Source organism: Ochotona curzoniae, unplaced genomic scaffold (assembly GCF_017591425.1).
Source record: "Ochotona curzoniae isolate NIBS_2020 unplaced genomic scaffold, NIBS_Ocur_1.0 scaffold_4701, whole genome shotgun sequence".
Lineage (NCBI taxonomy): Eukaryota > Metazoa > Chordata > Mammalia > Lagomorpha > Ochotonidae > Ochotona > Ochotona curzoniae.
In genome coordinates, this window is record NW_024467122.1 from 75,257,508 (window position 1) to 75,285,326 (window position 27,819).

The following is a 27,819-nucleotide window of genomic DNA, read 5'->3' on the forward strand; positions in this document are numbered from 1 at the left end:
GGGTTGGGGGGAGGGGGTCGGGTGCCCCTCCCCGGCGGCCTTCAGGCCTGCAGCTCGGAACTACCACTCCCGGCGTGCCCCGGGGCGGCGCCGGCGCAGGGGCGCGTGCGCGGCGGCCGGCCGTTGGCTGGCAGGGCGGCTGCGCGGGTCGCCGGGCTGTGAGGTCTGCGGCCGCTGGCAAATCGGGCCCAGGATGTACAGCCGGCGGTGCCTGACGGCGCTTGTGACGCGGACTTGGGTGGCGTAGAGAGTAGGGGGCGGTAGTCGGGGGTGGTGGGAGAAGGAGGTGGCGGCGACGAATCACTTATAAATGGCGCCCAAACAAGACCCGAAGCCTAAATTTCAGGAGGGTAAGCGTGCGTCCTTGGTTGCAGAATACAAACACCTAACGGGCTGGGAGGAAGGCGGCGCGGCATGGCGGAGGCCGGGGGTCGGGTGGGCGGCGGACAGCGCTTTGTGCGGGGCAGCGCATTGCGGAGGCCGACACCCGGGCGGCGTGGGCAGGGAAGGCTTTGTGGAGGCCCCGGCAAGCAGGCGGGCGACTCGCCCGGCGCGTGGCCGCGAGCCTCGGCCGTGCGTTTGTTTTTGTTCGGAGGAGGAGGGCGCGGGGCCCAGGCAGCCTATTGTGGGCAGGCGACGGGCGCGCCATGGCGGCCGTTAGGGGGAAGTGATGTGGCGTGGGATGGGGAGGGAAGGGGCCGGAGCGGACGGCGGGGTGCGGCTCTCCGTCTGCGGCCGTCCCAGTCCCCCTGGGGGTGGACGCCGAGCTGCGGCGGGGTTGGGGGTCCGGGCGGCGGCTGCGGGGGTGGAGGATGGGGCTCGCCGCCCCGGGGCGGGAGAAGTGCGTTGTAAAATGGCCGCCGCAAGATGGCCGCGCCAACATGTCCGCCGGCGTCGTCGTGGGCGACCGAGTTCGTGCGGGAGGAGCCCGGGCGTGGGCTGGACGCTGCCCCGCGTGGGCTGAGCGCTGCCCTCCGTGGGCCTCGGCGCGGTCGGAGCGGGCTGGACCCTTCCCCGCGTGGGCCTCGGCGCGGCGGGCGGACGGGGGCCGCGGGGCCGGGTCGGGATGGTGTGGCCTGCGGGCATCCCTTTTGGCGTCCGGGATGGCGCGGCGGCTCGCTCGCTCCGCGTGCGGTGGTTGGTGTGTGGAAACGACTTTTGGCGTGGGCAGAAGTGTGTCTGGTTGTGATAACACCTGGGTTCGTTCCTGGCGGCTGGAACAGGGCCTTGTAAGTATGTCTGGGTGTGTCGGTGCCTGAGCCATCTACGAGCGTGGTCCACGGAGCCTCCGTTGTGCGTGTGTCTGTGGGGGTCTCGTGTGCGCTCCAGTGTCTTTAGGGATGTGAAGTTGTGCTTGCCTCCCCCACTTTGAGAGGCTGTGGCTGTCTTCTCCGGAGTCGTTATTTTACTAGATGTTTACAGCAAGGCTTCTTAATCCAAAGTCGATGAATAGAACTTAAAGTCTTTGAGCTCGAACGGCGTAAAAAATTTTTTTATGTCAAGGTTGAAATTTACTGTTTCAAGCAAGCATCAATATAAACCGTTTGCCTCTACAGAGAAACACACGGTACAGTAGTGTTTTTTACATCCCAATACTGTGTTGTGTGTATTTGCAGAAACCTAAGAAGTGGGAGTGGCAGACGGGGGTGATGGAGAGAAAAGGGAACAGGGTACCCCAGCTGTGGGCTGTGCACTTCCGGGGGTTTCTCAATTGCTCCAAAACTGAGTGTATAGGCTTCTTCAGGAGACCTTCAGCTGTTCAGGAAATACTGTGGTGAGAGGATACTTGTTCAGTGCTGGCCGAATTGAGACATTAAGGAGTATGATGCAGCCGGGGAAATTGGAAATGGCCGAATTTATCACTTAACCGTGGAGGCAACATCTCAAGGCAGATGAAAATTCAGTAAGCAGTTTTTCTGCAGGATGACTACAGTGGGCTTGGGTCTTCCCACTTAGGATTGTTTTAAATACAGGGCTGAGAAAACTGGGTGTCTTTCCCTCTTTGTCAGTGATGAACTTACTGGCTGATCTGCCCTTGGTATTAGTGAGTACAAAGCAGTGGAATATGGAATGTCAGAATCTACTAATCTTGATTTTGAAAAGGTTGGAGTGCGCTTTAAGAAACCATACCATATGTGGTGGCTTGTATTTTTCAAATGACCATTCTTCCTGGTTCACTGAAAAAAAAAATCAATGTTTTGTTGTCCAAGGTCATTCTGTTCAGCTAACTGTGGTTTTTCCACAGAATAGTACGACCAGGTAGATAGCTAGGATGTAGGTCAGAAGGTGTCAGCCTTCCTGTAGTAGTTTTTGGCAGTAGCCATCAAGATAAGGAAAAAGGAGTAGCCATTTTTATAGGACTTTTAAAATATACTTACAGAGTGGACCAGGAAACATAGCAGTAGCAGTTCTTCGTTTATTAGAAATGTAGGTTTTATTTTTTACCTATAGACTGAGGAATCATTGGTTTGGGCATTCAGTTTCTATAGAGTGGAACTGTGCATGTTTTATGTAGGTGAAAAGAACAGTTACTGAATTCCTGTAGTGAAGGTCTTTGGTGAGGGTTGGAGATGCTTTGTTTTGAAAACCACTCCCAAAGAATTATTGGTCAGATTGTCCTGAATAAACGACATCCAGCTTTGATAACATGGTGTAAATGGCAAGATCTGTTTAACTTTCATTTGTTTTTCCTGTGTTCCAGGGGGTATGCTTTCGTGCGAGCTTTTTTCTTCACCTGGGTCTTCCTTTCCTTGTGACTGATCTGTCATTCTCATAAAAATGACCGTAATATAAAGTCTAGGGAATTTTCACAACTGTGGGTTTTTTTTTTTTTTTTTTTGGTTGTTTTGTCAGTGCCCCTTGTAAATGTGACATTGCTTGACAAATCAAACCCAGGAAAGACATTGATAAATATATTAGAACCAGAAGACTTGGCTGTAGAACTGTTGTAGGCAATTTTGAAGACTTAAGTTTAAAATCAATATTTCCCAATAGTTTACAAATTCAGCTAGTAGGAGTTTTACTTTTAGAGCTAAGAGAGCTGATCGTGTTAACCCCTTTAACTCTGGGTTAGTGGACACTAAGTGAGCTGCATGGATGAGATCTGTTTCTACTGCTTGCTGACAAATGCCTGACTTGCATGCAGGGTTGAGATGGCTTCCAATTCTTACTCTTACTAGATGCTAGCGTATTTTAATTTCTAATTTTCTTTTAAGAATTGTTGACATAGTTGAGAAAGATGATTGACATGCCTGTGAATCTCTGATTAGGGTGGGTTCAAGTATGGAGGAAGGTGTGTGGGACAAATGTTTGCTAGTTTTTTTCTGTGTCATGACGCAGGTGAGGTAAGGTGAGGGGCCACTGCTTGCTGTCAAATTACATCAGCACTTGGGAATGGGGGACAGTCATTTGGTAACACCTTAGAGACCCAGTGTAAGAAGAATGTTCCAAAGATGTGATTGGAATACTTATTTTTATTGGCAAGTCAGATTTACAGAGAGGAGAGACAGAAAGATCTTCCATTGCTGATTTACTCCCGAAGTGACCCCAGTGGGTGGAGCTGAGCTGATCCAAAGCCAGGAACCAGGAGTCCGCTCTGGTCCTCTCATGCAGGTGCAGGGACCCAAGGTCTTGGGCCGTTCTCTGCCACCTTCCCAGGCCACAGGCAGGGACCTGGAAGGGAAGTGGAGCAGCTGGGATGCAAACCAGTGCACATATGGAATCCCAGCATGTGCAAGGCAGGGACTTTAGCCACTAGGCTACCGCTCTGGACCCTGGATTGGTTTTGAGTTCTGAGACATTAGTTTTGTTTTGCACCAGGGCTGAGAAAAATGTTTTAAAGCTCTATTGACTGACCAAGTCCACCTCAGTGCATTCACAGGCCCAGGAACATAACTACAAAGCCTGGTGGGGAGTAGTACAACCTGTTCTGCCTTCCATCCTCTGTCAAGGCACTTGGTGTCCATGAGCTGGCTGCTATGTCCCAGCTTTTCACTAGTGGAAGCAGTGACCCAGTGGGGAAGTCCTGGAGGTTCTCCTACTAGGCCCAACCCCGTTCTTGACATTTACCAGCAGGTGCTGTGGCCTGGCTCAGTCTCAGCTCCCCCGTGGATGCAGCAGCCTAGCCCAGCCTGGCCCACTCCCAGCCGTAGCCCTCATGTGAACTGGTGGGTGTTGCAGTCTGGACTGGTTTGCCCCCAGCCCCAGCTTTGGCAAGTGTCAAGTGGGTTCCTGAAAGTGATTTTTGTTATCCAGCCTGGCTCAGCCCATCACCACCCCCCAGCTCTTGTAAACTAGTGGGTGTTGCAGTCCCGTAGAAGTGAGCCCACACATCCCATACAGAAACTGCCATCATATCCAGTTCTTTTGTGTTTTGGTGTGTGCTTGGCCCAGGCTGACATCACCCACAACCTGCTCCCAGCACGGGGGTGGGGTGGGGGGGTGTTTCTTGGCCTGATCCAGATATGCCACCTGGTTTATCCCCTCTAAACCACTCCATCTCCACTTTTTGCCTGCCTGTGAGTGCAATGGCCAAGTTCATGAAAGCCCCCAGAAATAATTTCCTTCCTTGTCAAACATGCCCTCAGCTGCTTCCACTCCAGTATGTGCTCAGAACCCCTTCCCTGGGCAGTCTGCAGCTCCCCTTTTCCTTGGGGGTCTAGGTGGCACTTCCCTGCCCCTGCCTGGTGTTCCCTGCCTTCCCTACATACCTGTTGTTTTTCTTTTATTATCATTTTATGATACATTTCCATAGGCCCTGGGATTTTTCTTACCCCCTCTCCAAGTGATCCCCCCAGCCCTGAGTTCTCCTTTATTATTACTACAGCATAGTTCTTCATACACAGTCATATGTCCATCATTGTGGACATGGACAATGGCAGAAAGTCCGGCATCCTATTGTCAAGGTATAGTTAACAGTTCATTGGGAGTCCATCTTTGATCTGCAAATAGAGGTGCATACTGCATTGTATCCTCACATCTGGATATGATAGTCTCCATTACACAGTTACTATATATCTCCTTAAATGAAAAGCCACAATATAAAATCAACAGCAGGAAGAAAAACATAGGAATTTACAACACTGTGAAGTTAAATAACATACTACTGGATATGATAGTCTCCATTACACAGTTACTGTACATCCCCTTAAATGAAAGGCCATTATATAAAACTTATTTAATTAAGTTTAATAAAGATATATTCATTTTGATTTTTTTTCCTTTTAGTTGAGGAGGTTTATTCCAGTGGGGCAGGAACAGGACGGGGTAGTGGAAAGGCGAGGGGGAAGGGGGAGGCAGAGGAGAAGAGAGGCATTTTGATTGTAAGGGCAGATTTACAGAGAAGAGAGAAGGCAATGGCCTGAGCTGAGCTGATCCAAAGCCAGGAGCATCTTCTGGGTTCCTGTGTGGGTGCAGGACCCCAAGCCTTTGGGACATCTTGCACTGCTTTCCCAGGCCACAAGCAGGGAGCTGGATGGGAGGTGGAGCAATTGGACTCAAACTAGTGCTCATATAGGACCCAAGTGGTTATGATTTGCTAGTGGAGGATTAGTCAATTGAGCAGTTACCCTGTGAACCTCCCCCCAGTACCTTTAAAAGAGGGGAGGAGAAAAAAAAATAAGCTATGCTGGCTCACTGGTATGGTGGATACAAGTTTCATGTTAACCCGGCTCATAGTTCCCACCAGCTGTTGACTGCTTTTCTCCCAGCAGTGTAACAGCTAGCTACAAGACAACTAGGTAGGTGACTAGCTGGGGTGGTTCCTAACATTTTTAAAAACATATTTAAGGTTGCTTTGGAAGACAGAATTTGAGAGCTTCCATCTGCCAGTTCATTCCCCAAATGGCTGTGATGGTGGCCAGGCCAGAAACCTCATCCTTTTCTCCCGTGGGTGCAGGGGCCCAAGGACTTGAGCCATCTTCTTTCCCATGCACATTAGCAGGGAGCAAATGAGTCTTGAACTGGCTCATATGGGATGTTGGCAGTATCTAGATTGCCCACTATACCACACTGCTGGCCCCTAAGGCATTTTTAAAAAATTATTTGAAAATCAGTGTATCTCCTGTCTGTTGGTTGACTACAGGTATTGCCTGATTTGCCTGTAGAGTGGAGATGATGTCCAAGTTATTTTTGTAGACAGCTGTTTAAATTTTTTTTATTAGTTGGAAGGTAGTAAGAGGTATTATCTACTGGTTGGTTAAAGGGCTGGGATTGGACCAGGTGGAAGCTAGGAGTAGAAACTCAGTTTGGGGGTCCCACATGTGTTCTAGGGACCCAGGTGCTTGAGCCATCACTTACTGCCCCCTGGGGTGTGCATTAGTAGGAATCTGGAATTGGAAGCAGAGCCAGTACTTAAAACAGGCACTTGGCAAGCCAGGTGTCCTTTATATACATAGCCATTTAATTTCAGTCTCGAGTCCTGCTGGTGGACTCCATTGCTAGTGTAAGTTCTGATGGTTGCCAACCCGCACCCAAACATTGAATAGATTTAAGGAATGAGCAGTTGGGTCACTTAAGGAACCAGGAGAGGGTGATGAACCTGGTTAGTGGTCATGAGCCTGTGCTTCATCAGTGCTCTTGCGTAAGCTGAAAGCTTTTTTTTTTTTTTTAAAGATTTATTTTATTTTTATTGGAAAGGCGGATATACAGAGAGGAGAGACAGAGAGGAAGATCTTCCGTCCAATGATTCACTCCCCAAGTGAGCGCAACGGTCGATGCTATGCCGATCCGAAGCCAGGAGCCTCTTCCGGGTCTCCCACGCGGGTGCAGGGTCCCAAAGCTTTGGGCTGTCCTGGACTGCTTTCCCAGGCCACAGGCAGGGAGCTGGAAGAGAAGCGGGGCTGCCGGGATTAGAACCGGCGCCCATATGGGATCCCGGGCGTGCAAGGCGAGGACCTTAACCACTGCGCCACCGCGCCGGGCCCTTTTTTCTTTTTTTAATTAAGATTTTTATTTTTATTGGGAAGGCAGATTTCCAGAGAGAAAGGGAGAGATCTTGCATCTGCTGGTTCAAGTCCCAAATGCCACAGCGGCTGGAGCCAAGCCAATCGGGAGCCACGATCTTCTTCCAGATCTCCAGTGTGGGTACAGGATCCCAAGACTTTGGTCCATCCTCTACTGCTTTCCTAGGTCACAAGCAGGGAGTTGGTTGGGAAGTGGAGCAGCTGAGACACCAATTAGCACTCATGGGATCCTGGCGTGTTCAAGGCGAGGGTTTAGCTACTGCGCTATTACGCTGGGCCTGTGTAATGAAATTTTAGTGTGTAGAATATTGTATTCGGTAAGAGTTGGAAGCAGAGATAAAGGTAAAGTATGAAGTCCTAAACTTGAACCCAAGGGGGAAAGCTTAAAAAAAAATGGCGTTTCCAGATAGTTAAAAACACCCAGTCTGTGTTGTTAAAGGATCTTATTTCCTGTACACATGATAAATTTAAAGAAGCTGGCATTCTAATTTTGTTTGTTGTAGGATAGGGTTGAAGTGTGATCTGAAGTGTTGTTCATATATAGTCTTTGAAGTTTCTCTAGTTTGCTAGGAACAGTGAATTGCCATACATTGATGGTTTCCTTTATGTGAAGAGGAATTACAATGTGCCTTTTGCTTTCACAGGAGAACGGGTATTGTGCTTTCATGGGCCTCTTCTTTATGAAGCAAAGGTATGAGACCTGTTTTGTTTTGAGAATTTGATTAAAATTATAATTCAGTGTGTTTTTTCTGTTTGCTCGTGTTTACTTGAAACCTAATTACGGAAGGAGGAGAAATCAGAGATCTTCCATCTGCTGGTTTACTTCTCAGATGGCCACAGGAACAGCTGGAGCTGAGCCTGTCTCAGACCACCAGCTTCTCCCATGTGCGTGCAGGGGCCCCAGTATTTGCGCCGTCTGCTGCTTTGCCAGGCTGTAAGCAGGGAGCTGGATCGGACTGGAGCATCCAGGACTCCATGGAGTGTTGTGTTGCTGCAGCTGGTGTCCATACGGGATGCCTGTGCTGCGGGTAGGGGCCTAGCCTACCAGTTTGTAAGGTTATAAATTTGTGGGTTTTCCTCTTGATCTCTTTATGTTTATGGGTTTCTTACTGCTTGCTTAAAGGGGCAAAATATTTAAATGTTGCTGATCTATTCTACTTTTTTTTCTTAACTGGCTAAAGGTCCTGTAAGTGTTTGAAGGAAGTGATAGAGGTGGAAGATTGGTTGTGTGGGAGCAAATGTGTTTTATATTGTCAGTTACTTTTACATGCACACAAGCTGAGAAAGCATTGAACCAGTTAGGTTAAAGGTATTGGTAACATTTAAAGTGAATACATTAGATTGCTTGATGTTGCGTCTGGCAAAGCAGAACTCTGAGTTCTGCTTCCTCTTCTCCGATTGTAAGAAACTGATTTCAGTGGAGAACTGACTGTACTTGTAACTCTGAATCATATCTATTTTAATGAATAAAATAAATATGAAGCAGTGTAATTAGAAAAAGCAATTTCTGTGTAAAATATTGATGGATAGTGTATCTGAAAAGGTGGTTGTGAAAATTCTGATTAAAGAATAGCTATTTTCACTACTTTTTACTGTGGTTTAATAGATGTACTCACGTTTTAAAATGGCTGAATTTGGTTTCATGGAAATGTTTGGGAACTATTTAAAGTTTGTAAGTGTCTTGGACTGTGATGGGCTTCGATACATACAGTTTGTAATGTTAGGTTATGAGGCCTGTCTTCAGTGTTACTTTTTAATAGTAAATCTAAACTTGCTGTTTGTTCTCTTGGCAATAGCTAATTTTAGAATGACTTGAAGTAACTTATTTTTTTATTTGCCTCTGGTAGAGCTTTTTTTTTTATTTTTAGATTTACTTATTTTATTGGAAAGGCAGATTTACAGAGAGAAGGAGAGACAAGAGAAAGATCTTCCATCTCCTGTTCTCTCCCCATGTAGCTGCAATGTCGGGAGCTGAGCTGATCTAAAGCCAGGAGCTAGGAAGTTTCTCTGGGTCTCCCATGCAGGTGCAGGGTCCTAAGGCTTCCGGCTGTTCTCTGCTGCTTTCCCAGGCCACAAGTAGGGAGCTGGTTGGGAAGTGGAGTCGGGACATGCAGCATGCCCATATGGGATGCTGGTGCATGCAATGCGAGGACTTAAGCCACTAGGCTGTTGTGCTGGGCCCACAAAACCATTTTTTAAAGAAGTTCTCAATTTGCCATCTAAGTTAATTTTCTGAGACAGATAAGCTTATGAGCTAATGTCTTTTTAAAATGTAATTCAAACGCTTGTTTAAAAATCAGTGTAATTCTCAGCTGTTGTTATCCTTGGGTAGCACATCTAGGGTAAACTTACCCTGTGGCTCTCAGCTTTGCTGATTCTTTAATGACTATATTACAGTTTTATGGCCAGTACTTTACATGATCTTGGCTATAGAAAGTCCAATTTTCCATTTGTTCATTTTGCTACCAAAAAGAGTTTGATTTGTGTCTTTGAACGATTGAGTACTTGAAAGCCGTCGTACCTATTGACAATTGTTTTTCTTTTTTTTTTTTTTCAGTGTGTAAAGATTGCTATAAAGGACAAACAAGTGAAGTATTTTATACATTACAGTGGTTGGAATAAAAAGTGAGTATTAGCCGATACAAGCATTACTGCTGTTAGTGAAGTCTTAGGGGGTGATACAGTGTGCACTGAAATAAGGGTGCACTATTTGTAGTGTGATGCAAGTGTTCGCTGTTGAAAATGTACTTGATTTATGAGAGTATTTATTTCCTGTTATAATCCCTGATCATGGTATTTTTTCTGGTATGGGGTATTCTGAAGTTTTCGGCCTGAGTAGAAATCCAGTGGCATGTTATTTTGGGCAGTTACACTCAAAATGATAAATATTGTGTAAATTGGAAGTACCAGTAACATTTCCCAACCTGTTATCTGAACTTCGGAAGCATAGTTTAATATTGTCAGGGAATGGTTTCATGATCTCACCTTTTAGCATAGCATTTAACAGAGATGAAAGTTCAGTTACAGAATCTAGTTTTCCATGTACCAAACAGAAAATGGGTATAGATTGAACACTTCCTATAATACCCCCGGTGGATTTTTGTCTTTCGGGCCCACAAATAACCCTATCTAGTAATTTATTCAGGTTACCTCTTTGATACATGTTTTTTATTAGGAGAGGTTTTATTAATGATTTTGTCCTACAAAATTGCACTGCTGGTAATTTAGTTAAACACCTTTTTAAACATTTTAAAGATTGCTACATAGTTAAGGGATGCTCGGTGGGCAGGGTCAAGCTATGGAGAAAAGTGGGTGGGGCAGTTGCATCAATTTTTTTCTCCTGTGTTCTTGCTGGGGGAAGAGGCCACTCCTTGCTGTCAAACTATATCAGCACCCTGGGATGGAGGATTTGATGATACCTTAGAGACTTTGATTTGGGAAGAACATTCCAAGGGTGTGATTTGCATGATTTTGAGAGTTCTGAGACATTGTCAGCTTTGTTTTGCACCAGGGTTGAAAAAATTCTTTCCAAGGTCTATTGGCTAAGTCCACTTTAGTGCATCCATAGGCCCAGGAATGTGTTGCAAGGCTTGGCAAGGAGAGTGGGCCAACCTGTTCTGCTTTCTATCCTCTGATAAGGCACTTGGTGTCCCCTGCTGGCCCAGATTTGCTGGCTGTTATGTCTTATGTGTGTGTCTGGGTATGCTGTCCACTACACAGGCATCAGCAACTAAGGCAGCCCAGTAGCAATACATGCACTCCAAGGTTGAACCACAAATCTTGTGATTTTTCCCTGTGGCCAGAGTCTTTGGTCCAGTGGTCTAGTTGGGGAATCCCCTTGACTCTTGTGTGCCAACCATTGCAGTATCAGATTCTGTCATATGCTGGTGAATGCAGCCACCTGTTCAGTTCATCCCCAACTCTGTATCTCATGTGAACCAATGGATGTTGTTGCCTAGCCCAGCCAGCCTGCCACAAACTGGGTGTTGAATCACATCAGCAGGTGCTGTGGACTCATTGGAACAATCCCAATAACCCCTGCCACCTTGGTTTTTGTGTGTGCTAGCATGAGCTGCGGTCTGGACCAGTCTGCCCCATGCCCCATCCAGCTCAGGCGTACTGTTGGGTGCTGCAGTTTAGCTCAGATAGATTCAACTCATGTATAAGCCAGTGGCTGCTGTGTTGACCATCCTGGCCCATCTTGAGCCCTCATGAGAACTGACAGGTATTGTGGTCTGACCTGGCCTGCACCCCATCTTTGATCTTACTTGTACCAGTGTGTGCTGTGGATGTATGCTGCAGCCCAGCCAGACCTGGCTTGTCCTAGGCCTGGCTCTCTCACTCACCAGCTGCAACTGCTTAGCAGGGGAGTTCCTCAAGTTCTCATACTGAGCCCTCTTACAGCCCCAGATTCTGCCTAGCCTCATATGGTGGGCCCCCAGTCTTGTCATTACCCAGTGGGTACTGTGGCCTGCTTGACTGGCCTGTGCCCATTCTGCCTCTTGCAGGTGGGTGATAACAGCCCAGCCCAGCCATCCCATGCCCATTTTAGCTCTTATGAGCACCAGCGGGTGTTGGAGACTAGTACAGTCTGGCCAGCCCCCAAACCCAGCCTACGTGCATGCCAGTAGGTGCTGCAGCCTTGCTGAGCCCTGTCTCTCCAGCCCTGGCTGTTGTGCTTCCCAGTGGAAGCTGTGGTCTAGCAGGGGAGTTCCCAAAGTTCCTCTACTACCAACTCTCTCCCAGGCTTGGATCTGTTTTGCAGGTGGAACTGTGGCTTTGCTTGACTTGATCTTCCCTTAGTCCTGGCCTTTGCATGTGTTGGCATGTGCTGTAGTTGACCTCCAACACTGTGGGAACTATGGGTGCTACAGTTCCATGGAGGTGATCCCACAAGTCCCTACAAAATCTCCCACCATATCTCATTCTCTTGCATTCTGGTGGTTTCTGTGGCCCAACCTGGTGTGAGCCATCTCTTGCTGCACTCACGTGTGGGTACTGTGGACTAGCCGAGCCAGCCAGCATAGCCTCCTAACCCCAGTTTTTGTGTGTACCAGTGGGTGGCACTTAGCGCTATCTGGCCCAGCCAGGTCTTGACTTAGGAAGGTACCTTGACCTGACCCAGACATGACCTTCAGTTTCCCTTCTCTTAACCACTCTGAGCTCCATAGTCTACCTGTGAGTGCAGGGATCTGGTCTGTGGAAGACCCTAGAAGTCATTCCTTCCTTGTCAAACACACGTTCCCAGATATTCCCACTCAGTATGACCCCACACCCCTTCCCTGGGCAGTCTGCAGCCTCTCACTTGGAGCCTCAAGTGACATGTACTGGCCTGGTGTTACCTGCTTTCCCCACATACCTTTATTTTTTTTAAAGGTAAGAGAATAAGCAGCTGTGCTGGCATACTGTAGCACAAATTTGGCATTAGCCAGGCTGTTGGATGCTTTTATTTCAGCAGTGTAACAGTTGCCTACCAACAAGGCATCCTAGGCAGTTGCCCACAACTAGGCAGAGTTGTTTTCTACTTCAACATTTTGTCACCTGGCCTTGGGAGCAGCAGCATCTGGTTTTGATGGTTGCTTGGTGCTTGTGGGAGGAAAGTTTTGTTAGCCTGTAACTGGTCCTAATAGTTTGCTTTACAGGAGACATCCAAATTGCTTGTTAGTCTCATGTTGCCACCTTAAGAGCTCAGAACTGTCAAACCTTGGATATTTCTTCCATTAATATAACTTGGGAGTTTGAAATCTACAATACATAAATATTTATTGTGACAATACTAGGTTTCCTGCTTTTTTTCCCCCGTCATCTGCTGATTCACTCCCCAAATGGCCACAGTGGTGGAACTGAGCTGAGCTGAGGCAGTCTGTTCTGAAGCCAAGAGCTTCTTAGAGGTCTCCCGTGTTGGTGGCAGAAGCCACTTAGACCATCTTTGTTGCTTTTATCAGGCCGTTAATAAGGAGCTGGATTGCAGGTAGAACAGGCAGGATAGAAATTTGTGCCTATATGTGGCATACAGGCAGCAGTTGCCTATGTGGCTTACAATGCTGGCTCCTGAAGAATGAAATTTAAGATACTGTTTTATTAATGTTTTATTTAGCTGTAATTTGCTTAGTGACAGTCTCTGGGTATCTGGATAAAGTTGAGGGAGTTATAATGAGAATTTTAATTCTCTGTAGGGTAAATAGAATATGTTATTGGTGCATGTGTTGAAAAGTTTAAAAATGTTAACTATCAAAGGCAAACAGTACATTCATGGTGCTGGGTTTACTCCTCCACATCTGGCACACTAAGAATGGATTTAGAATTTCACTTCTAAGTTGTAAACACAGCTTTTGTACTTGGCTCCTTTCCATATGTCACGGATGTCTACAGCTCAAATATTGGAACTTGGGTGGTATTTATAAATTAGCAGAAACTGCAAATACTTTAAAATTTCCAAAAGAACTTGATGGCAGGCATTTACGTATTTCTTTTGTGAATGAATCGTAATATAGCTGAAGATGAATTCTGCACCTGGTTACTGAGATTACTTTGTGCTGTGCTGTCTGTATCAGAAGTGCTGGGAGGCCCAGGCGCTCTGAAAAAGCTTTGAAGACCCGTGAGGCTCTTGTAGCCCATTTTCCTGTTGCTGAAGGAGCTCCCTCAGTACACCACCCCCTCCTGACCTCTAGGTAAATGCATGTTTTAAAGTTTTCTCTAGGAAGCGGTACTGAGGATTGCATTAAGGAATGTTTCCTTTTGGCTCTGTAAGAGGTCGGAGAAGGGAAGTCCTGAGACTAGACCTCACTGTGTCACTAAAGGAGCTCCCTCAGCAGGAGAAAAGGGCTCTTCCTCTAAGAGAAGTTGGGGGAAAAGAAAACCAGACTGACAAATCTTAATCTTGACAAACTAGTTCTGATCAGCCTTGGAAGTTAAGTCTGGTTAAGCTGAATCAGTATAGGTGACATTTGAGCATGGTAGACCTGATGATGTTTGGATCTTGACTGCTGTGCCAGGGTTTCCAGGTGGTTTTCAGGTATTTCGCTTGGCTTATCAATTCTGGGAGATGGGTGCTTTTGTATTGTTCTTAGAGGTAATGAGAGGTATGGAGAAGTATGTAAATTTGCTTATAAGCTATTGATATTGATACTTGTTTTCGTGTTTTGAAAAGTTTGAGACTACTTAATGTATATCATCTTTGGCAATTAGAAAATTTTAAGGTAATGCTTTTGTTCTGCAAAACTATCAACTTTGGAACTCAGTGTTTATACTAGTATACTTAAATTCAGTGGAGTAATGGAACAAGGAGATGCATTAAGATGTTGCTTTGTACACATGTGTCCCATATCTGAGTGGTGGTGCAGCTGCTGATCCACTTGGGATTCCAGCTTCCTGCTAGTGGAATTCCTGGGAGCAGCAGGTGGTGGCGTGGCTGCAGGGGTTGAGTTGCTGCTATCCACAGATGGAGTTTCAGGCTCTTGACTTTGTTCAGTTTTCTGGGTGCCTGGGGAATGAACTAGCTGTTGGGAGAGTTCTGCTCTCAAGTAATTAAAACACATTTTTTAATGATTCAGCTAAAAAAAAAGCTTAAAAAATATTTTGGTGAAGAATATAATATACCTAATATATAATAGAATATAATATACCTAGATTTTAAGCTGTTAGCTGTTAATTTATTTTCCCTGAATTTTTGGAAGCACACTGTTTTCCTACACTGCGTCTGTGAAGTTTGCATCAGCTGGGGTTTGACTGGCAGTTTGTGTTTGGAATGCAGCTGAGAATGATACTTTCTCTTTTACAGAGTATGACTTTTCATTTTATTTGAGAATGGACTTTTAGTGCCAATTCATCAAATCCAAAGTTGTGCCTTTTGAATCTGTATTAAAAAAAATTGAGGAATGGATACTAGTTTAATGAGAATGTTTTTTTGAGCATTTTAACTTTGCTTTTTTCCAGTTGGGATGAGTGGGTTCCAGAGAGCAGAGTGCTCAAGTATGTGGACACCAATCTGCAGAAGCAGCGGGAGCTTCAGAAAGCCAACCAGTAAGTGTCTGGAGAGGCGACTTGAGGAATGTGTAGTTTGGTATAGACATGGAATGAATTGTGGAAATCCTGTTGGCTGCCTACCTATAAAGTGATTCTCCTGTGTTGCAGCTTTGATTTCAAGATCAGACAAGTGATAAAGGAGGTAGCATACCTGTACTTGAGTCTGTCCTTAGAGCTTGGTGGAAAACAGCGGAATAATGCTGACATTGCTGTGGGTGTAAACCCTTGGCTAGATTTCATTCCTGGTTGGGCTCTGTGGAAGGTACTGTTGGTGGGGTAAAAATGCCAGGCATCGCTGATGATATCCTGTAACTCTGAAAGTACATTGAATGATAAAGATCCTGAAAGACTTCTCCAATCTGAAAGTTGTAATGTGTATTTAAGAAATGATAAAGTAGGATTAATGAGTAGAACGAACGGGAATGGAATGTTCAGGTTTTTTTGTTGTTATTTTTATTATGGAATGTTCCATTGTATGGAACACAATCTATTTTCTATTTCAGTCAGATTTTATTTCATGGACTTCAAATCTGATAAACTGGTAGCTCTTCCATCTAATGATTCATTTTCCAATACCTCCAACATGTGGGACTGGTGTGACCAGAGCCAGGAACCTGTAACTCAGCCATTTTAGGTATCAGGGACCAAAGTGCTTGACTCATGTCCTGCTGCCTCCCAGGGCTTGCATTATCATGACACTGGAATAAGGGCTGAAACCTACTTGTTAACGTTACATATGGGCAGCTCAGGTGGTGTCTCAACCACTGTGCTGAATGCCTGCCACTTGGAAAAAATTTATTGTCTGTTTTTCCAGCATGTTCTAAACTTGGTGCTAGATTAAGTTTAGGACCCCAGTTGAATATCAATTGCTAATGGAACCAGGGTGGTACAGTATATTTTCTCACAAAGGTACGTGTGTTTTGATGATTTTACTGAACTTGTTTTTGAAGGGAACAGTATGCGGAGGGGAAGATGAGAGGGGCTGCTCCAGGAAAGAAAACCTCTGGTCTGCAACAGAAAAATGTCGATGTGTAAGCAGCTTTAGTTTACATATTGTTCTAGAAGTCTTAATTCCAATCTGTAGTTGGAATGTGGAAGCTTTGACACCGATATTCCCATTCCTTAGGTGTGACTTGTTAGTCATTGGAAATGCATTTAAATGCATTGTCCTTATTTTATGTATAATAGGTGCCTCCTTTCTCTTTTCTTGTGGTAATGCACAAGAGAGATCTTCATCCGTTTATTCACTCCCAGAATGCTGTAATAGCCCAAGCCAGGAATCTGAACATCTGAATTTTCCATGTCGGTGGCAGGGTCCTGAGTGTAGGAGTGATCTTCGGCTTTCCCAGACCCATTAACAGGGAACTTGATAGGAAGTAAAAAAATTTTTTTTTAAGATTTATTTTGTTTTTTATTGGAAAAATCAAATATATTGAAAGAGGAAGATCTGTCTGCTGATTCACTCCCCAAGTGGCCACAACGGCTAGAGCTGAGCCAGTCCAAAACCAGGAGCCAGGAGCCTCTTCCGGATCTCCCATGTGGGTACAGGGTCTCAAGACTTTGGGCCATCCCTGACTGCTTTCCCAGGCCACAAGCAGGGAGCTAGATGGGAAGTGGGACTGCTGGGATTAGAACAGGTGCCCATATGGGATCCTGGTGTGTGCAAGGCGAGGACTTTAGCCACTGGGCTACCACACCGGGCCCAGGAAGCAGAATGTTATTGGCTTTCGCTTTGACTCATTAGGAAACTCATAGGTGATACAGACAATAGATGAGTTGTATGATAACTGTCACATAATTTGAGAAACTTACATGGTTGCTTTGGTCATACTTTGAACAAAAGGTTTAAAAGCAAGAACTTTCAGTAGTTCTCACCATTAGACATGAAAGTATAGTTTACAGATCCTGTACTTCAGAGACCAGATTGGTTGTCAACATTTTAATTTTATAGTATGGGGTGGGTGAAGAATCGAGCCTTCTGCATTTATTAACTGATATGTAGGACTCAGTACTTCTGACTCAGAAGTATTGCATAGCGAATGGTTAAGATAGTGAACTTTAAAGGGGCAGGTATAATCATGTAATTCAGGCTGGCCATATTTTCATGTTGAAAACCAACTAAGTTAATCTGAGTTGTAAATTAACTCCGAGCCAATACGTTGTTTAAATGCTGGAAGGAGGAGACGTTTTTTTCTGCCGAGAGTCATTTGGATGTTTAAAACAGCCGCAGGCGGTATATGAAATGAGCAGTAATTCTGTGGGCCTTGCACATGACCTGGATGGTCTCCACCCCTGGTTTCAGTCTGCCTTTCAAGTGAAAGTAAATAAATCTGTAAAACAAAAAAAGACAAAAACTACAGAACATTCAGATGTTTGGTATGATCCTACAAAAGTAATCCATAATTATGGCTTTCATAAATGTTTTCCTTGTGTTTTAGAAGTAACTATTGATTGGGTAGTTTGGGGTGTAAATAGGCTTGTTGTTAAAGAGGACAGCCAGTATGCAGGAGCTACGTCAGCTCCATGTCCTACATAGGAGAGAAGAGTATATGATATTGAAAAGGAAGTCCTATAGTTTAGAGAAGAAATACATGTTTTGGGAAGAGGAACAAAAATAATAGGGCAAAGTAGACATTTTGAAAGTTCTTGGAGCGGGCAATGTGATTCTTTTGTAATGTAGTGTTACCTTTTCAGTGTAATTAAAAAAAATCATGCTTTTGTTTATAAAAAAGAAGGAAGGAAGTAAATCATGTATTCTTGGGTTATTTATTTTTTTTATGGAGGGAGATACAAATTTAAGTAACAAAAATCTGTGTGTGCAGGAGGCCTTGTACTACCTCATTTCAGCTGAGGCAGTGTACCTTTGCATGTAACAGTGATACGGAAGAATAGAATCAGAAGGCTATGTTACTAGAAATAATTTTTTTCCCCTCCTTCCATTCAGGAAAACAAAGAAGAATAAACAGAAAGGTAAGAATTAACTTTCATAAATTCCACTACGTATGTCTGTTGATAATCTCAAATGAGTCTCACTGCGTGTTAAGAGATTGGGACATAATGGTGACGACACATCCTAATACCAAATGGACACTGGTGAAAAATTAACTTTATAACTTCCTGGGAAAGGTGAATTTTTAAAATATAAATTAATGGAAGATAGCATGATATAGCCTCTACTAAATGCTTGGTGGAGTTGACCCTAGAAAAAATAGTAGGAAAAGAATTCTTTGACTTAGATCCAAGTAGAGTTATGTGATAGTAGAGAATCTGTTGAGTTAATTTTTATAGAATGTTCACTAACTGAATATTTTCATTCGCTCTGCCTGGCCCGTGTTTGGATAGCACCGGGGAATGGAGATGGTGGCAGCACCAGTGAGACTCCTCAGCCTCCTCGGAAGAAAAGGGCCCGCGTAGACCCTACCGTTGAAAATGTGAGTTTTTCTTGCATCATCTGTTAGTTTTTAGTCTCACAAATTCTGGCACATAAGAACAAATAAAACTTTGAATATGAGAAAATCGTTAGCATCTGTAGGTTAACTACTGAAATTAAGCACCACCGAAGCTAAATTGATTTCCTTAGGCCAAGTGTTCATCCTGGGAGAAAACACAGGTTTTGACTGGATTTTGATATTCAGTTGTATATATTACATGATCTCATGGAAAGTTGCACTTTGCATCTGAATCAATCATTTCCAAATTGTACGTTTTTAAAAAGATTTTTAACAGTTCATTAGATTTTACAGAGAGGAGGTAGAAAAGTGAAGGTCTTCCAACTTCTGATTTACTTCCCAGATGGTCACAATGGCTAGAGCTGAGCTGATCTGAAGTGGGTAGCCAGAGCTTTTATGGGTCTCCCATGTGAGTGCAGGGGGCGAGCCATCCTCCACTACCTTACTAGGCTATAATCAGGGAACTGCATCACAAGTGGAGTAGCCAGGAGAGAAAGGAAGATCTTCTGCTGCTGATTCACTCCCTAAGTGTGTGTAATCGTTTGAGCTGAGCCAATCTGAAACAAGGAGCCAGGAGCCTCTTCTAGGTCTCCCATGCAGGTACAGGGTCCAAAGACTTTGGGCCACCCCTGACTGCTTTCCCAGGCCACAAGCAGGGAGCTGGATGGGAAGCGGGCTGCTGGGATTAGAACTGCTTCACAGCCGCAGGATAATTACTGCCTAAGGGACAAGGCTGCTCACTCTGGAATCTACAAGTTTGCTCATCCTGCTTTTGGCATCATGTGTTTAGTGACAATTAAGGAAGGTCCTGAGTGAGCTTCTCCATGGCTGTAGTCTCTTCCCACATCAAATCTATCATATAACTCAGTCAATTAATTAATTAATTAAATGAATCAGGCTCCGGCAGCATGGCCTAGCGGCTAAAGTCCTCGCCTTGCACACACCAGGATCCCATATGGGCGCCGGTTCTAATCCCGGCAGTTCCACTTGGCATCCAGCTCCCTGCTTGTGGCCTGGGAAAGCAGTCGAGGACAGCCCAAAGCTTTGGGACCCTGCACCCTTGTGGGAGACCTGGAAGAAGTTCCTGGATCCTGGCTTTGGATTGGCATAGCATCGGCCATTGCGCTCACTTGGGGAGTGAATCATCGGATGGAAGATCTTCCTCTCTGTTTCTCCTCCTCTCTGTATATCTGACTTTGTAATAAAAATAAATAAATCTTTAAAAAAAAAAAACCCAAAGATGTGCCTGTATCTTTTTACTTGTAGACATTATACTTCCAGAAGGAGAGGAAATATTTTGTCAGAATTTTAATTTCACTTCAAAGTAGAATAGACTTAATTTCAAGATTATATATTTTGCCTACCTCCTTTGTCCCAGGGACTGGGTATGTGGTATCTCTTAATGCTAATTTTAGAAAGAAAACTCTGATTGCACATTTGGCAACTCAAAGCAATCAGTCTATACCTAGGGCTTTTAAAAGTACAAACAAAAACCAAAAATCTTGTGTTTAAGAGTTGCTATTCAGCAAGAAAGGATAGGTTTCTGATAGTTTTTTTTTTTTTTTTTTTTTTTTTTGTATTTAGGAAGAAACATTCATGAACAGAGTGGAAGTTAAAGTGAAGATTCCTGAAGAGCTAAAACCGTGGCTTGTTGATGACTGGGACTTAATTACCAGACAAAAACAGGTAATTTGGAACATCACAGATCGTAAGCTATATGATCAAATTCTTTTCACCGCATAATTTTCTACTTCAAAAAGAAAATGTTATGGTATGACTGATGAATAATATTTTAGAGACTGAACAATTAGTGTAGAATAACTTAGAGGCAGAAAACTTTGTGATAATTTTATGAATTAATGGTTTAGGAAAAGTAGGAGATAATTGGAGGTTAGAGCAGGAAGGCTTCTGAAAGTTGGTAAAAGTTGTATGTGTGTTTATTGTCAGTGAGATTGGACCATCCACAGTCACGTCCCTGCTAATGCAGTAGAAAGCACATAGTGCCACCTCTAAAGGTTTGGTCATGGTCCCACTCCCCAAGAAAACCAGAGACCAGTCATGCTCCTATGTGCAATTACTAACTTACAGATATGGGGATGTTTAATAGAGCAGCAATTGGACATCACAAAAAGACTATTGGTTAAGACATTTTTTAGAACAAAAGAAGCAATTTTAGAGGAATTTGAGAGTGGGGTTGAGAATGCAGGATGATGAACACTTACTCACACTATTTGGATGTGGGGTGAGTCCTGATTGGAGTCCTCTGAGGACTGCTTTCCAGCTGAGCTGCCAGGACTGGTATGGCTCCACCAGTTCCTACCTCTGAGATTAGACAGATGGTAGCTTTAGTCTACATTGGGTTGGATAGTAGTCTCTACTTCATGTTGCTGTTAGAATGAAACTTTCGAATTGAAACTGACATGTGATGTACAGCAAGTGATTTTCTTCTTTAAATATGTTATGTGTTTTTTATTTTCATAGCTCTTTTATCTTCCTGCCAAGAAGAATGTGGATTCCATTCTGGAGGATTATGCGAATTATAAGAAATCCCGTGGAAACACAGATAATAAGTAAATATATTCTTTACAAATTTATTTGTTTTACTGGAAGGTCAGATTTAAAGAAAGAAGGAGAGATAGATCTTTCATCTGCTGGTTTACTTCCCAAGTGGCCACAGTGGTCAGAGTTGAGCCGATCCGAAGCCAGGAGTCAGGAGATTCTTCTGGGTCTCCCACTCAGGTGCAGAGTCCCAAGGCTTTGGATTGTCCTTAACTACTTTCCCAGGCCACAAGCAGGAGATGGAAGGGAAGTGAGGCAGGGGGGACACAAACTGGTGCCCATTGGGATCCCAGGGTTCCCAAGGCAAGGATTTGCCCTTGGGATACCACACTGGACCCAACTCTTTGAAATATTTTTAAAAACCAGGACATTTTGAGAGTTAGTCTGCCATATCCTAGGTTGTACATATTTGACGTTTATTTTACATTACCTTGTTAGTTTTACTGCTTTGCCTACATGTTCGTTGAACTATTTGAGTCTTTTTCCTGTGACCTCTTTTTAACGTTCTTCCTTCTTATCAGGGAATATGCTGTTAATGAAGTTGTGGCAGGGATAAAGGAGTATTTCAATGTCATGCTGGGCACTCAGCTGCTGTACAAGTTCGAGAGGCCACAGTATGCTGAAATCCTTGCCGATCACCCCGACGCACCCATGTCCCAGGTGTATGGGGCACCGCATCTGCTGCGATTATTTGGTAATACTGCTTAGAAAACATAGCTTTTCCCTTTTTTTTTTTCCTTTTTCCTCCTAAAGTAAGAAGTAATATTAACTTTCTAAACTAAACTGAGAATGCATACCATTTAGAATCTTTATGTAAAATATTAAGTAGCAAACTATGAAAATCAACAAAGCTGTATAGTTAAGTGCTGCCTTAAGTGTAATGTAGACCAAATTGTTCTTGTTAAATAGTACGAATTGGAGCGATGTTGGCCTATACGCCTCTGGATGAGAAGAGCCTTGCTTTATTGCTGAATTACCTTCATGATTTCCTGAAGTAAGTCTTATGTATTCTTAAAATTAGAAACTTGAACTAGTATAGTGTGCCAAAAATACTCTATAATAAGAGCTTAGCAATATAAATGCTAGGACTTAGCAGTGGGATTGGTGTGAATGTGTGTGGTTGATGGAACAATGCATGTGTAAACCTGTGAGCATCTTGGACACAATGAGTACAATAGTGGGGAGACTTAAATGCAGATAAGGAACTGGCAGATCCTTTGAAGAGTCTTAATTTCATGTATTAAAATACTAGAAGAATCTAAAGTTAAAACCAGTAAGGTAATTTAGGGTAACTTTTTCATAATAATATATATGTATTACACATTGTAAAGGACTCTGTTTAGTATAGTTCTTAAGATTGAAACCAGGGTAAAGTAGGACATGGGGAATTTATATAATTACAGAATAAAGGACCTCCAGAAATAATGTTCAGTATAAGAAGATAAAAGATTTCTATTTATTTATTTTTTTAGAATTATTTATTTTTATTGGAAAGATTTACAGAGAGGGGGAGAGATAGAAAGACTTCGCATCTGCTGGTTCATGCCCCAAATGGCCACAACAGCTAGAGTTGAGCCAATCTGGGGCCAGCAGCTTCTTCCAGGTCTGTCATATAGGTACAGGGTCCCAAGGGTTTGGTCCATCCTGCTTTCGTAAGTCCTACGCGGGGAACTGGATGGGAAGTAGAGCAACTGAGACACAAATCAGCACCCATATGGTTATAATATACCAGTGCTTGGAGGTTTTTCTGTATTTGAAGTTTTTTTTCGCCTCTCAGATTTATTTGAAAGGCAGAGTTCGAGATCTTCCCTGTTGGCTCTCCTGGTGACCCTATTACCCAGGGATAGGGCCAGCCAAGGGCAGGAGCTTCATTCGTTTCTCCTGCATGGTTATAGGGGTCCAAGCATTTAGAGTGTTTCTGCTACTTTCCCAGGCATATTATCAAGGAGCTGGGTTGAAAGTGGAATGGTCAGTACTCCCAGCTGGTGTCCACATGAGATGACTGGTGTTGAAGGTGTCAGTTTAATTCCCTGTGCCACAACGTCAGCCCCAGTAAAGTATTTTTTTGTTAGATTGGCTCACAATTTAAGTGAAGAAGTGTGGAAAAGGAGTCTGCAATCTTGGCTCCTCAGATTGTTGGTGGCCATTTCTGTCATGTAAGACAGTGTTGCATATTTAATTACAAGAGATTTATGTTAGAATGATAAGTTCATTAATACTAGGGTTACTTAAAAAGGTTTGTAGAAAATGATACTAGAAAATTTTTGTGAAAAAGAAATCCTGAATATTTGTATGGTTTCTTCAAGGTTTTTACCCATAGTTTTTTTTTTCCTTCCTTTTTTAGTTTTTTTTTTTTTTTTTTTTTGGTCATTTTGCAAAATGCTTTAAATTACATTTCCAACTTTTTAAAGTATTCTTTTAGATCAGGAAACACAGTGGTAGTAGGATATGGTATAATCCCCCTCATTTGTAATGAAACTTGTGGTTTTTGAGAATCGCTATAGTTAAGAATCACTATAGTTAATATGGTGGATCCGTTTTTGGACCCAATGTTGGAATTAAAGGTTTTCATTTTCTGCTTTGAACATTCTATATTTGAAACCTTCTTTAATGATGGCATATTTTTTTTTTTTTTTTTAGTTAAAATGTTTATTTATTTATTTATTTATTTTTTAATAATCTTAGTTTATTAGGGTACAAAGGGTCACGGGCTACAGGGTGAAAGTGGGTAATATCATTGTTTCCACACTAATATAATCATTTTGCCCTGTATGTAGGGTTAGGGGAGTAACAAAGGGGAAAGCCCCACCCTACCTCCCACCCATCCCCCATCCCCAACATGAGGCGCGCTCCAAGGGTCCTGCTCATACAGTTTTGATAGTTCATCAGTTCTGGATTGCTGCCAATCTCTCCGTCCCAACCGTAATGAAACCTATTCAGAGTCCACTGGCTCTCTTGATGGTTGGGGTTCCAAGATCAGCAGTTCAGTTGGAGAAATATCCAAAGAAACTTCATCTGAGTTGATCCCAGATCTGATTCTTGAGTGAGTTTGCTAGTACAGACTCCAACACTGTGCGTCACACCAATCAGCTTATGCATATGCTGGTCGTTGCGATTACTGGGTCCGTTCGGCTTCCAGCCCTGTCTTCCTTGTGAACCAATGGGTGTTGCAGTCCAGCTCGATTCTACCCACTTCATACTCGGTCTTCATGCAAACCAGTTGGAGCTGCAGCCTAGTTGAGGCGACTCCCCAAAACCCCTACCAGTTCTGCCCCCTAACCTGGTTCCCATGCTTGCCAGTATGCACTGCAGGCTTGTCCAGTCTGTCCCACATCCCAAGTAGCTCTCGCACACGTCAATGGACATTGAAGCCTGGTTCAACCCAACCAACCTATTATCCAGCCCATACACCCACTGGCAGGTGCCTTTCTGTCAAGCCACCCCTGCTCCTAGCCTGGGTTTCCTGCTGTCCAGTGAGGGTGGTAACCCTGAGGGAGGTGCCCACTATTTCCCTACTAGGCCACACCCACTCCTAGAGTATGCAGTCTCCAGGTAGTTTTGGCATTTGACTTGTCAGAATTGGCTCCTAGTACCAGCCTCTGCCAGCTAATGCTGTGGCTAAGCCCAAACACCCCTCAACCCACTCTAATTTTAACTTGCACCAGTCAGAACAGTCAGCTCACCGTGAGGCCCACAGGTGCTATAGCCCTGCCTAGTCTGAACTGCCCCCATCCGTATTCACACTTTCCAATGGAAGTAGTTATCCAGCAGGGGTGCCCACGTTCCCCTGTTGGCTTTGCCTCCTCCCTGATTGTCACATGTGCTGGTTGTGTGCTGCAGCCACATCTGGTACGGCTCATCTCACCTTGGCATTACTTGTTGTGTACTGGTATGTGTTGCAACCGAACCTGGCTCGACCCACACTCTGTTCTGGTGCTCGGATTCACCAGAAGGTAATGTGAACAGATTCAGGCTGGTCTGCCCCCAACCCATGCCATGTGTATGCCAGTGGGATAATTTTCATTGCCTGTTTTGGGTTGTTCCCTATTGTGCTTGTTGCGCTTACCTGCATGGGACTGTGTCCTGCCAGAGGAGTTGCCCGGGCTCCTCCACCAGAACCTGTCCCAATGCCAGTTTTCGCGCATACCAGTGGGTCCATGAGCCAGCACTACTCAGTTCGCCTGCTATCCTAGGAGGAACAGTGGCTTTTCCTGCCTGGCCTCCGACCCAAGCTGGTTCTTGTTGTTGGATATTTCAACCCAGCCATGGCTCTTCCATACCCCTACCAAGCTCACACATGGTTCAGTAAGGGCTGAGACCTAACCTAGTCTGTCACACAACCCTTCCCCGGTCCTCCAGAGCACCAGATGGTGTTGGAATTTGGCCTGGCTTGGTGCTTCCCAATGATGGCATATTTTATGATGATAATTTTCAGAACTGCTGTGGGTGTTGGGGAATTTAAAGTCCTTGGCTTTACCAATGCCTGAAACCTTTATTTAGACTTGTTAGTGACAGAAATGTACTGTTACTTAATGCTTTAGGACGTCTCCTCCTAAACACTTTTTTTTTCCAAGGGAGATTTATTTATTTGAAATAGCTACAGAGAGAAAGAGGTCTTATATCCATTGGCTCACTTGTCAGATGGCTGTAGTGGCTGGGTAATAAGGCCAGGAGCTAGGATCTGTTTCTGGATCTCTTGTGTGAGTGCAACTATGGCCCCAGCATTTTCCCAGGCGCCTTAGCAAGGAACTAGATCAGAGGGGAGGCAGCCAAGGGTTGAATTGCCTCCCGTAGGGATGCCTGCACTGCAGGTAGTTGCTTAATTCACAATGCCACAGTACCAGCACCCCCTCTCTTATATATATTTTGTATTATTATTTAAAGATGATTTATTCTTACTGGAAAGGCAGATTTACAGAGAGAAGAGACAAAGATCTTCTGTCCACTGATTTACTTCCCAAATGGCCACAGTGGCCAGAGCTGAGCCAGTCTGAAGACAAGAGGTTCCTTAGGGTGTTCCATGTGGGTGCAGGGTCTCCAGTCTTTGGTCCATGCTGTACTGTTTTCTTAGGCCACATGCAAAATTACATGCAAAGTGGAGTACTTGGGACATGGTCAGGTTCCCAGCACTTGCACAGTGAGGATATAGCCATTGTGCCCTTGCACCAGATCCTTTATTTATTTATGTATTTATTTATTAGGATGTGCGTATCTGAACAGCAGAAGCTCACGAGTGAAAGGACATTGCCATCTGTTGGTTGACTAACAGATCTCGTGGCTGGGCTGGGCTGAAGCCAAGGGTCACAATTCCCTCTTGGTCCTGGTGGCAGGATCCCAAGCACTGAGCCGGTCTCTGCCGCCTCCCTAGGACAGTAGGAGAGAGCTGGATAAGAAAAGAGCAGCTGGGACATGAATGAACAGGTGCTCCTATATAGGGTGCTAGTGTTTAAGCTCTTTAACTTGATATGCCATAGCGCCAGCACCCCCTCTCCCCTTTTTCTAAAGTACTGTTCATTTCAAGCTTAAAGTTTTAAGTTCTGAGTTTGTTTCAACCAATTTCAGAGCACTAAAAACATGTAGGTTTTTTTCTTTTTTTTTTTAATTGAAGCATAAAATGTCAAAGAATTGCTCTCCAGTTGGCCTTCTGAAGGAGTACATGTTCTTTGCTGTTTGTGTGACTCGACTTAAGAGAATCCTTATAATGAAAACCATTTTGTTTTCTAGGTACCTGGCAAAGAATTCTGCGACTTTGTTCAGTGCCAGTGACTATGAAGTGGCTCCCCCCGAGTACCACCGGAAAGCCGTGTGAGAGGCTTGCTCAGTCACTCACCCACTCACTCACTTACTCACTAATGTTTGCATCTCTGTAAACACGTTTTTGTTCTAGTCCTCTTGTACAAATGATGTACTTTGAAGATGTTAGTGTATAACAGAATTGATGTTTGTTTTCTGTTTGATTTTAAACAGAAAAATTAAAAAGGGTTGCAGCTCCCTTTTTTTCTTTTCTTACTTTACTCATTTCAAAGTTGCTACCAGTGTATTCAGTGGTGGACAGCAGAGGGACGTGCTGTAGAGTATTCTATTGCCTAGTTGACAAAGCTGCTTTTGAATGCTGGTGGTTCTCGTCCTTTGACACTACGCACTTTTATAATATGTGTTAATGCTCTATGACAAGATGCTCTGACTCCTAGTGCCAAAGGTTCAATTCCGTGTATATAACTGAACACACGCATCCATTTATGCTTTTCTCTCCTTCCCCCCCCTCCTTTTTCTCTTTTTTTATGGTGCTTAAAGTAAAGAGCCCACCCTTGGCAAGTCATCCATGTTGTTCCTTAGGCATTTTATCTTTGCTCAATTGTTGGAGAATGGTGGCTTGTTTCATGGTTTTGTATTTGTGTCTAATGCACGTTTTAACACAATAGACGCAATGCATTGTGTAGTTACAGTTTTCTGGAAAAGTTGATCTTTTAGGAATTGTTTTTCAGATCTTCAATAAATTTTTTCTTTAAATTTCAAGGAGTGATGTGTTATGTGCATACGTGAAGAGTTGTTTGTATGTTTCTTTTTGTTTTTAGGCAGTGTTTTTCAAGGCAAGTAACTCGTTTTTGGGTTTGATGTTTCTGGAGTGAGAAACTTAGCTAGCTCTGACTCAAAAAAGGCAGTTTGGGTAATTAGCTGAAATTTTGACATTCACATGTCTAGTTCTTTGCTATCCCCCAGACTTAGTGAAATTGAGCATTAAGGGCATTTTATCTCTGGTGACAGCTGTACTGGTAGTTGTTTTTAGAGTGTTAATCTTAGAAACATGAGCCAGTACTGCAGTT

General features: G+C 44.0%; 1 protein-coding gene across 3 annotated transcripts; it reads left to right on the forward strand.

The window, feature by feature from the left end:
• Positions 1-62: 62 nt before the first annotated feature.
• On the forward strand, positions 63-27,511 carry MORF4L1 (mortality factor 4 like 1). 3 transcript variants are annotated; one of them, XM_040970114.1, is made up of 13 exons: positions 63-350; positions 7,607-7,653; positions 9,520-9,587; positions 13,517-13,633; positions 14,898-14,984; positions 15,938-16,018; positions 17,932-17,957; positions 18,330-18,418; positions 20,021-20,122; positions 20,918-21,006; positions 21,517-21,689; positions 21,905-21,989; positions 26,720-27,511. In XM_040970114.1, the coding sequence occupies exons 1-13, from the start codon at positions 311-313 to the stop codon at positions 26,802-26,804; spliced, it is 1,089 nt and encodes a 362-aa protein (XP_040826048.1). In that variant the 5' UTR covers positions 63-310; the 3' UTR covers positions 26,805-27,511. The 3 variants fall into 3 exon arrangements, with proteins under 3 accessions (XP_040826048.1, XP_040826049.1, XP_040826050.1); XM_040970115.1 differs by having other exon boundaries at positions 13,520-13,633; XM_040970116.1 differs by lacking the exon at positions 13,517-13,633.
• Positions 27,512-27,819: the final 308 nt, after the last annotated feature.